At 36.9% G+C, this 12068-nt stretch overlaps 1 protein-coding gene across 1 annotated transcript; it reads left to right on the forward strand.

The window, feature by feature from the left end:
• The first annotated feature begins 503 nt into the window (after nucleotides 1–503).
• On the forward strand, nucleotides 504–3903 carry LOC116105290 (cysteine-rich receptor-like protein kinase 10). Its single transcript, XM_031391735.1, has 7 exons — nucleotides 504–1391; nucleotides 1491–1631; nucleotides 1772–1884; nucleotides 1965–2175; nucleotides 2324–2561; nucleotides 2690–2840; nucleotides 2923–3903. The coding sequence occupies exons 1-7, from the start codon at nucleotides 593–595 to the stop codon at nucleotides 3220–3222; spliced, it is 1953 nt and encodes a 650-aa protein (XP_031247595.1). The 5' UTR covers nucleotides 504–592; the 3' UTR covers nucleotides 3223–3903.
• Nucleotides 3904–12068: the final 8165 nt, after the last annotated feature.

The raw sequence follows: 12068 nt of genomic DNA on the forward strand, positions 1-12068 counted from the left end.
CTCCAAATGATGAACCAAATGTTGGATCATTTGGACCAGGTTGTGCCACCAAATTGGTAAGGTTTTTAATGAGACAATAATTATTGTAATTTCTTATTTCTTATTTTATTTTTTGATAAATGAATAAATCTAATTTTTCTTATATTACAATTTAATTGTATTAAAATTGAATTAGTATTTGAAATGTTAACTAAAAAATAACAATTGAATTGAATTGATATTTGAAAAGTTAACTAAAGCAAATTACAGAAAAGACAAAAATATTAAAAAATAATTTTTTTGGTGGCCTGGCTTGCACAAAAACCCGCCAGGCTAGGGTTAATGGGACCTGCTATGCCCTTTTAAAAAAGTGACGGGCCTAACCTGACCCAAACTTGTTGGCGGGCTGGGTTTGGCCTGGCCCACCGTGGGTCGGGCTGGGTCGGGCCACTTTTCCACTTTTATTGACTTCTATAACAAATGAGTCTTTCCTAATTAGTCATCTTCTCCATTTATGTTCTCATTATAAATCTCATAAAATACGTTATAACTATATACTAGCTTCATGATAATTGATTTCTAGAAAAATTCCAGAGTTCTCTGCTACAAAAGAATGAACATGCCTTGCAGTAAATTCTTTGTTTTTTTTCAGTTTGTCTGTCTTCTGTGCTCTCTGATCAATTTGATAAATGCAACCGATCCATTTTACCTTTATCACATTTGCCCAAACACTTCTACTTTCACTAGGAACAACACTTATCAAACCAACCGGAATCTTTTGTTCACTTCGCTTTCTTCCCATGTCAATCGTAACGGTTTCTTCAAGGCCACCGCAGGCGACGACCCCAACAAGGTCTACGGCCTCTTTCTTTGCCGGGGTGATCTCAATTCCACAACCTGCCAAGATTGTATCAATTTTGCCACTTTGGATGTAACTAGACATTGCCCTGTTCAGAAAGGAGCAATAATAGGCTATGAAGAGTGCCTTTTACGTTATTCAAATGGGCCTTTCTTCTCTACAGTGGATGATGACGGGGGTGTTATGATGACTAATGTAGACAGCGTTTCAGAAGCAGTCCGGTTTAGTGAGCTGGTGAAGAGAATGATGAACGAGACGGTAACTCGGGCTGCAAATTCTCCGAAAAGGTTCATGACGAAAAGGGGAAATTTCACATCCTCCCAATCACTGTACTGTCTTGCACAGTGCACACAGGACCTTTCAAGTTTTGACTGTAAGACATGTCTTCAACAATCTATTTCACAGTTGCGGACGACGCAGCAAGGAGGAAGAATGCTGTATCCGAGTTGTTATAGCCGGTATGAACTTTACCCGTTTTATACTCAAAACGTGACTGCGTCTCCAGCAGTGCCTCAATCTCCTCCGCCTCATGCTTCTGTGACAAGACCTGAAGGTAAACTAGGACGCACTTTGAATTAGAAATTAAAACTGTTACCAAAATACTCAATGAACTTCTCGTATATCTAATGAAACATTTTCCTGTTTCTTGCAGGAAGAAGCCGAATCTCAACTTCAATAATCATTGCCATCATTGCTTCAATTGCTGTCGCTGTGGTGCTTTCCATTGCGATATATCGTCTCATAAGTAGGAGAGCAATAAAGAAGAATAGTGATATACAGGAAGATGATTTTGGTAAAATTACTTTAAATAGTTACAATATTATTAATCTTTCATGTCCCATTTTTGCAATCTTTTCAAGTTTATACACCAACTTTTTTAATTAAATTCGTGGAATGTATAGTATTACTTATAGTTTACACTCTGTGCATCAGGGAATGACATTACAAAGGCCTTGCAATTTGATTTTGGGGCAATTAAAGTAGCCACAAACAATTTTTCAACTGATAATAAGCTGGGTGAAGGTGGATTTGGTGAGGTTTATAAGGTATAACAATATTGTGTTGCATTTTCTCAGAAGTTTCATAGGAATTCATGATCTAGTGATTGATTAATGAACATTCTCAGGGCATACTTCCTAATGGACGAGCCATAGCCGTAAAGAGGCTTTCGAGAAGATCCTGCCAAGGTTCTGCAGAATTCAAGAATGAAATCGTATTGGTAGCCAAGCTCCAACACAGAAATTTGGTTAGGCTGATGGGATTTTGCTTGGAGGGAGAAGAAAAGATTCTTATATATGAATTTGTTCCCAACAAAAGTCTTGACTATTTTTTATATGGTCTGAATGATATCACATTAGACTTGGTGTATTTTTATTTTATTTTATTTGTCCTCCCTAGATGCATGCCTATGGAGTTGATCATTCAGTACACATTTGAATCTGGTCCTTAGAAATCAATTTGTAAACTTTATTTTGATATATGCAGATCCTAAAAAGCAAGGACAATTGGATTGGTCAACACGCTACAAGATAATTAGAGGCATTGTTCGAGGGTTGTATTATCTTCACGAGGATTCTCAGCTTAAAATTATTCATCGTGATCTCAAAGCTAGCAATGTATTGTTAGACGAGAATATGAACTCCAAAATTTCCGATTTCGGCTTGGCGAAAATAGTTGGAGTTGATTCATCCCAAGTACATACAAACAAAGTGGTTGGGACATAGTAAGTTTTCACTCCCGCAACTTGCTCTGCATATTCTGGATTTATACGGCATCCTGACTGTTGATAAGTATTTACACATTTCTAATTAAAATTTGAGAATACAAAGTTGCATTGTGTCTACTTTACAGTGGTTACATTTCACCAGAATATGCTATACATGGGCAGTGTTCAGTGAAATCCGATGTGTATAGCTTCGGAGTTCTAGTTTTAGAGATCATTACTGGCAAGAAGAGCAACAAATTCTATCAAACAGATGGTGCTGAGAATCTCATGAGCTACGTAAGCAAAAAGAAAGATATTCTATTTACTTTTTCCCTTTGTTGAGAGTCAGTATCTTTACATACTTGATTCATTATTGCAGGCTTGGAAACACTGGAGAGATGGAACACCTTTGCAATTGTTGGATTCTACTCTGTCAAATTCTTATTCAAGAGACGAAGTGATCAGATGCGTCCATGTGGGGTTGTTATGTGTCCAGGAAGATCCAACTGAGAGACCAACAATGGCAACAATCGATCTCATGCTTAATAGTTACTCTGTTACTCTTCCATCACCTCAGCAGCCGGCGTTTTACCTCGGCACTAGAAGGGAGGTGACCATGCCACCAAACAAGCCCTGCTCTGTGTATGAAGAATCCATTACTGAATTATATCCTCGATAATGGGGGATGACTGCTGAGCTTGTGCTTCAAGAATCAAGATTTTGTATAATATGGTTAACTCGCATGTACGCTAACAAACAATAAAAAAGAAAAGATCTAAGATGCATGATAAAAGTGCAGAAGATTTCCATAGTTCCCTGTTACAAAAGAATCAAAATGCCTTTCCTTGAATTCTTTCCGTTTGTCTATCTTCTATGATTTCTTATCAGTTTGAACGTTGTCGTGTTTTGCCCACCTCGACCGATATCTATCAGTCCAACGTCAAACTTTTCCTCTCCAATAGCGGCAGCAATCTTTTGTTCACTTCAGCCTTTCTTTTGTACCGTGAACGATGATTACAACGTTTCGATGTTTAATACAAGGAACGCTACAGAAGCAGTCCGGTTTGACAAGCCGGCGAAGAGTACGATGAACGAAAGTGCAACGCAGGCTGCAAATTCTCCCGACAAGTTGATGGCATCAAAGGGGAAATTTCACAGCCTCGTAATCACTGTACTCTCTAGTCCAGTGCACGCAGGACCTTTCCAGTTTTGATTGTAATCGATGTCTTCACCACTCCATTGCAGAATTGCAAACTACAAAAGTTGGAGGAAGAGCTCTGATAAGTGAGAAATACATTTAGGAGATGGTAAAATTTGTCTCACTTTTTTGAGGTTATAATGTATATGCGATGGTAAAAGAGTGATTTAAAATAATAGTTGGCGGGATGAATGATAAAATGTAATTGACGGTGGAATGAAATAAAAAATTTAGCACATGTACAAGAATATATAACATTATTTTTTTGAATAAACGACTTTTCCCCACTCAAGGTTTGCCTTAATTGCACATTTCTACCCAAAAAGTTTCAAAATACTACTCTCTCATCCAAAGTTAAAAATTCGTTATAACCCAAAGCCGATTCCGGCCACAAAAATTCTCTCCACCATGACCATTTGACCATTCGATCTCTTATATACAATACTCCTCTCACTCCAACATCTGATTTTTTACCGATTTTCGGCCATTGCAAAGGTAGGGTTTCCTTGTCTTAGATGATTCAAATGGTGAATATTCAATCGATCACCACCATTCGATCCACAGGCCTCCACTCTACAAAACCCCCTCTTACCTTGGTTTATGATAACTCGTAGAATGTCAATTGAGAGAGTTAAATGTATTTTAGGTATTAATAAAATATAAATTTTGGATAAAAAAAATGGTGTTTTGAAACTTTTTGGGTGAGAATGTGCCATTAAAACAACCATTGGGTGGGAAAAAGTCGTTTACTCTTATTTTATTAGATGATCTTTATTATCTTACATATATAATTTAGAAAAGGACAATCTCACCAACTAATTATGATAATGGCGAGACTATTTGACACAGTGATGAAAAATTATGGATTTAAATTATAAATAAACATATGGATTTATTACGTGAAAAATTCAAACGTTTTGATCATTATCTGCAAGCATGAGAAGGAAAAGAGAAATTTATGTTAATTTTATATGTCAAGCATTTAGCACGTTGTTTTATAGCTTACAACTATTTTTCAGTTTTGACCAGGAAAAAAAAGAACCTTTTTTTATTTTCTATAAAAACAGATGGTGCTGAGAATCTCTTGAGCTGTGTAAGCAAAATAAATATACTGTATTACTATTTCACTCTGTTAAGAGTCGATATCTTTACGTACTTGATTATTATTGCAGGCTTGGAAACATTGGAGAGATGGAATACCATTGCAATTCTTGGATTCAACTCTGTCAAATTCTTATTCTCGTGAAGAACTGATTAGATGTGTTAGGGCCAAAAATCATCCTTGGCCCAAATAGGAATATAGGCGTGACACTAAAGAAGCAGCGAAGCCCAATCCTGATGACCCTACCGCGTTAAGCCCATTCGGTATAATGTGTAGCCGGGCCGAACCACGTGGGCACGAGTCTCCTAATCCCAGCCCATTTCTCAAGTCTATGGGCGAGTATAGAACCCACGAACTCACCTCCCATTCCTGATCAATTTCCTGTTCGGAGTTATCCTCCTAATCAAAGTTAACTTCCTATCCGGACGCTGATAAGACAGCTGGTTATGGCCCTGATTCTTCTAAGGTTGACATCAGAGTCACACTAGGACTCCTACTTCTACCAGGATTGGGAGACCAGACAATCACTATATAAGCAGAGGCCAGCCCTCTCACAGGGGACATCAACATTACCCCTTCATACCCGAGACTCTTTACTTGAGAGTTTCACTTATTCGCCGTAGTCACGGTCCCCGACTAGACTTCCGGTAATTTCTCATTCCCTAGCCCTCACTATATTAAGCCTTTCAGCCTTGCTGACTTGAGCGTCGGAGTGCCTACGGCAAACACCACCCTGGTGTTTCCCGTTCGCTTCATGCATGTGTTTCTCTACGTGTGCAGGTACAGCAGATCGCTAGTGGCCTCAACCTCACGGGATCAGACCCTCCTTTCCGTACAGGTAGATTTTTACGTCTACAAGATGCATCCATGTGGGGTTGTTATGTGTCCGGTGTTGGAGTTGTTGACTACTTCAATAATAGAAGGTCGCGTAAATGCATCAAGGGTCCTCAATGAGCAGCAGGGGTTGATGGGGCAACGCCCCCTAATCTGTAGGCGGTTTGAGCCTATTCCATGAAGAGCCGTTATAAAATTTCTCTAAGTAATTAAATTCTTAATTGGGTTTGAGCTTAGGATAAAAGATTCTAGTAATATTATGTTTTATTCTTCAAACCTGGTATATAAATTTATTTTTCTCTTGTATGAGTGTGATAGTAAATCATAGAGGACAAATACATATATTCATTGTAACGAGAGGGGTAAGACAATATTTCAATAATATTAACTCTGTTGGAGGTAGCATGTTAATTCGGTGAATCAGGATAAATCGCGTGTATTTTTCTTTTTCTTTACTAGTTTGATATTTATGTGTGTTTACTTGTTTGATTCCATATTACTCTAAATTGTTTAAGATCCAATGGAGAGACCAACAATGGCAACAATAGATATCACGCTTAATACTTACTCTGTGATTCTTCCATCACCTCAAACAGCCGGCGTTTTACCTTGGCAGTAGAAAGAAGGTGAGCATGCCAAAGGAATTTGGCTTTGATCAAACTACAAACAAGTCAACCACATGCTCTGTGAATGAAGAATCCATTACTGAATTATATCCTCAATAAGGGTATGACAGAATCTAGATTTTGTAATATGGTAAGGTGAGGTGATATTAGGAGTAAGAAGAAATGTCAGATAAAAACTTTTACCTGCAATACTAAGTCCATAAGTTTAGTATAATAAGTTCAATCTTTTTCATTAAAATGACATGAATTTTGAATTTTTTTTTCTTTTGCTTTCATATCCTGACTAAGATTCCACGTCAGGGATCACAATGGAGCAACGGTTAAGTTATTTAATCTTACAAAAATATGAAAACATTGCATTTGGAAATCTTTAGTTATTTTGTTTTGAAGAATGAGAACACACAACAAGTTTCAACAGAACATAAGCCCTACACTATTACAAGAGGGCAGAAGATGATTAATGTTGTTATGCCTGAAAAGTTCGAGCTGACGTGGAGCCTGTCAGCAAGAGCCAATCAGGGCTCAAGAAGATTTTGTGCCACATCGCATCTGACGCATGGGAAATGGTTCCTGTCAATGCAGTAGGTGAGTGTCATGCTTGTAAGCGGTTAGAGATCGCCCACGTGTCCAAACCCTACGCAAGTTGAGGAAATCTCTTGGGCAGATAACCAATGGGATGCAAAGAAGGATTTGCACAGCACCTACCCACTTACAGATTTGTAATCATTACCCTGAAACTCTCCCACTATAAATAGAGATATTCTCTCTCATTTGCGGGATTGACTAATCTTACTCAAAAAATAGCTTACTCTCTCTCTCTCTCTCTCTCTTTGTATTCTCTCTAAACTGTAACTTAGCTCGTTGCACGCGACCTGATTTTACCCTTTTATTAATACAGTAGCAGTGGACATAGGATTCACTTTTGAGCATCCATGGTTGTCAAATAGTGTATCATATCGTGTATCGAAAACCGAATTTTTTGAATTGTGTATCGCGTATCGTATCGTATTGTATAGTAAGATACGCCTTTTTCGAAAAATAAATAAAGTAATCAAAATTTTCTAAAAACTAATATCATCCCCAAGATTAACTAAAGAATTTTGTGGTATTATTAGCTTTAAATTATGATATTACACAATCAAAATTAATCACAAAATTAGAATCTATATTATTTTCTCTCAACCATTCATATCATTTCCAAGATTAATGTCAATATCTATATCTCCACTTGTATTATTATTATTATCATGCAAAATGGGCAACACACGTCTCTCTTCACTTTCTCCATGCAAAATGAGTAAATTTGAGCAGGTTTTAGTGAACCGAGTTGTGTGACTCGATTTCAACCTGAAATTTTATTTGGGTCTTTGACCCAAATTAATAAAGTCGTATTGATATTTTTAAGAATACATATCGTATCGTAGGATATATATCAATGTCAAGGTTGTTAGTATCCTACGATACCCGATACATATCATACGATACGATTCGATACAGGTCGCCAACGATACGTATCAGAGAGTGTATCCTAAACCTTTCAAAACGTTGATATGTATCCTACGATATGATATGTATCCATTCGTATCCTTAAAAATATTGATATAAATCGATATGACTTTATTAATTTGGGCCAAAGGTCCAAAAAAAATTTATCGTCGAAACCGGGTTGCCCAACCCAATTCACTAAAATTTGTCCAAATTTACCCATTTTGCATGGAGAAAGTGAAGAGGAATATATATTGCCCATTTTACATGATAATAATAATATAAGTGGAGATGTAGATATTGATATTAATCTTGAAAATGATATGAATGGTTAAAAGAAAATAATATAGATTCTTAATTTTGTGATTAATTTTGATTATGTAATACCATAATTTAAAGCCAATAATACCACAAAATTCTTTAATTAATCTTGGGGATGATATTAATTTTTAAAAAATTAATATTATTTTATTAATTTTTTTTAAAAAGGTGTATCTTACGATACGATACGCGATACACGATTCAAAAAATTAAGTTTTCGATACATGATATGATATGCGATTTGATAACCATGATCAATGTATCGAAATGTTTATGATACACTCTCTGATACGTATTTTTGGCGACCTGTATCAAACCGTATCGTATGATACGTATTGGATATTGTAGGATACTAATAACTATGATCCGAAACACTTTAAATACTATTTCTCATCCATTATTTCAATTTATATTCTCATATCACGTGTGATCTCTAAGTCCATTTAATATTTTATACGTGCAAATAGTTGGTGTCAAAATCTAGCATAAATCATTATCCAAAGACCAAATGAGTCATGGGGCGTGGGGCTCAGATCTCTCGCCAGCCGAGGCAGTCGTCGCACGTGCAGATTCCGGTGGAATGGAAATCAAGTTTTAAAGAGAAACGACGTGTCAAACTGTTAATCGAATAGAACCGGTCTATTAGTGTGCAACTCAAATATGGCCTTGAATTCAATGCTGGAATTGGAGTTTCCAACGCTGGGCCCCATGCCCACATCTCCTGGGTCCTTAACTCCGTTACAAATGGGCATTTTTCATTCCAGTCCTGATAGAGTGATACTAATTCTCTTCACCTTTTTATTTATTTTTTTTTTTTCAAAGTTGGTTTGTTATTAATTCTTTGAAGATTGTATTAATATATGTTTATTATAAAATTACTTCATAAAAAATGGAAAGGGGAGGAAATTATCCCATTTGGGCTTATAAATATTTCCAAAAATAATTTGTTACTTTTGTAATTTATGAGTACATTTTAATAATTTTTGGTCCTTAGATACAGTCTATCTTAATAGCCATAATGTACATGACGTATATAGTTTAATTTAATACAAGGTTTAAAATTTTACTTAAATTATTGTTAGGGATGGCAAAAATGTGTCATATGAAGTTCTATCCAATCCAATCCGATCCATTCTTTAAATCTAAAAATGGATTGGATTTGCAGATAATGGATTGGATTATAGATTTATCTAATCCATAAATTTTAATATGGGCTATAGTTTGGATCGTACATTACTGTGGCATTTGTAATGATATAAAAAAAAAAATTATTTCTTAAATTATTTTTATAATTATATATTCGTATTTTAATAAGTATTTAATAAATATTTAAAATATGTTCATAATTTATATTACATAAAATTATTAATTAATTAATCATTTAAAAAAATTAAAAATACAGTGATTAGCCAGTTGCCTATTAATCATCAGTCAAAGGTGGCACGCTAGCACCAACTCTAATACTATCGGAACCAAAACATTTCGATTTATCGGAATCCGATTGAATCATCGGATTATGACACCAGTTTTAGCCGTGTAAAGTGGCGAAAGCTTTGGCAACCTCATGCCTTCAAATGAAGGATGCCGATTGAATCATTTGTAAGCTTGGAAAAACTGGAGAGATGGAACATCTTTGCACTTGTTGGACTCAATTCTGTCAAACTCTTATTATTCAAGAGATGAAGCGATAAGATGCATCCATGCGGAGTTGTTATGCGTCCAGGAAGATCAAAGAGAGAGAACAACAATGGCAACTATAGATCTCATGCTGAATAGTTACTCTGTTACTCTTCCATCTCCTCAACAACCGACAGTTTACCTGGGTTCGNCCTACACTTGGATCGGTAGCAAACACATTCAGGGACAACATTGGTGGAGCCTCCAAACGTGGGTATGAATCTAAACATTTGGATTTATTTTTCTGCAGATTCTTATTATGCATAAACTGTAAAATCTGTGCCTTGATTTTGGGTTCTAAGGAACGATCCGTGGTTGTAAAATTTTTTGTTTTCCGCTGCGCAACCGGGTCGTTTCCTAACACGAACTAGTCCTGTGAGGTTGAGGCCGCTGACAATCTACTGATCCTACACACACAAAGAAGGTAATCCTACACACACAAAGAAGGTAAGTGCGAAGCTCACGGGGGACATTGGTGTAGTGTCTGCCATAGGCACTCCGACTCTCAAGTCTACGAGGCTAAACGAGGCTATTTAGTAAGGGCTAAGGGGAAGAAAGGTTACAAAAGTCTGATCGGAGACTAGAGCTACGACGAAGGTGCTAGTTCTTAGAAGCAAGAACTCAAAGAGCTAGAAGGTGGTATTGAATATTGGATGCTTAATGAGAGGTCAGGCCTTTGTTTATATAGTTAACATAGGATCTTCAAATCCTACTAGAACTCTAAGTTCATAATGGCAGAATTTGAGTAAAAAGGAAAGTCTTGATTTACTTGCCTTCATAGCAGTAAGAGTCCTAATTCATGCAAGATTCAGGATCTTAGATAAATTGGGATGTACATGAAATAGGAAGTAGATTAATTAGGATAAGAATAAGATTCTAGGTTCTTTAGAGCGACCCTGGTTGATGGGCTTGGGCCCAAGTGATGTAATGGCGAAGCCCAGCTTGGATAATCCAACCAGTGAGAAGCTTGGTTGGTACGATAGGCTAGTCGATGGCATGAATTTTAGAGTAGGTCCAACTAGAATTGGACCATGGCACTGGGCCACATAGTAGATGTTTTCGTGTTTCGGCCTGATAGGGCCCAAGACGATTTTTGACCCATATAGTTTGTCCCCAACTCTCTAAGTTTAGGAGTACTTAGCTATGAGAGTAGTCCAATCAAGTGAATGTAGACTAGGCCAAATGACAGTGTCTTAGGTCAAGTAAAGGTCAAGTCGAATGAGGTTACTCTTAGCTTGAAAAGAATGTTAGATGCATCCTTTGTAGATGTTCCAACTCAGTCAGTTGAGCTGAGCGGGAGGATGCGAAATGCATCCTTTGTAGATGTTCCCACTTGGTTAGTCGAGCTGAGTGGGAGGGTGTAGGGTGCATCCTTCGTAGATGTCACTACTCGATCAACTGAGGCAAGTGGGAGGATGTCAAGTGCATCCTTTGTAAAAGTGCTTACTCGGTCAACTGAGTTCAGTGGGTGTGTAACTGGCCTAATGGAGATGTCTCAACCCGAATGAAGGTGTCACGCTGAGTTGCTCAATGTTGCCTAGTGTGGAATCCCCTAACTCACTCAACTTAAGTGGCCAAGTGGGGATTACGACGAGAGAAAGCACTATTCCACTCAACTTGTGTTGCCAACTTGAGGTTGTAAGAGCTGAATGGGTCTTCATTGGTCCACTTGTCCCTACTGAAAAGACAGGCATTTAATGCCTTACAGTTATCTCTTTTGGGCACAATTGCTTAATTTTTGAAACTGTTTCCTTCTTTATTCGAAAGAAAATCAGAAGGGATTTGCCGAAGGATTTTTGGCTTCATCTTAAAGTTTTTTGGTGTAGTCTTTAGGTAACTCTTTGTTTTCTCTTTATTTTTGTGCTAATTTTTGTTGTTCTATCGATTTGCTTCTAGTTTCCTAGGGAGTTTGTTTAGATTTGGTGAGTTTGTGTAGTAAAAAAGTTTGAAGTTTTCTCATAATATAGGTTTGGGATTCGTTGAGGGCGATTTCGTATGTTTGCTAAGTGTTTTTGGTGGATTGTGAGGAGAAAAACGAAAGAAGTAATTGTTTTGGGGTTTTTCTTTGGTAAATTGAAGGATTATTAGGGAAAAAGTAGAAGATTTCGTCATAATTCTGGGTTTTTTAAGGAAAGAAGATAAGACTAAGATATTTTGATCTTCCATGTGGCTTGTCTTAGCTAACTTGGTCGAGTCAAATGGTGTATGACCATGTGTGTTAGAGTAGATGCCCTAGAACCAATCAATTATTGTAGAATTGACTCTTTGTAATAATATTCATT

The sequence above is a fragment of the Pistacia vera genome, unplaced genomic scaffold (assembly GCF_008641045.1).
Source record: "Pistacia vera cultivar Batoury unplaced genomic scaffold, PisVer_v2 Contig496, whole genome shotgun sequence".
In the NCBI taxonomy this organism is placed as follows: Eukaryota; Viridiplantae; Streptophyta; class Magnoliopsida; order Sapindales; family Anacardiaceae; genus Pistacia; species Pistacia vera.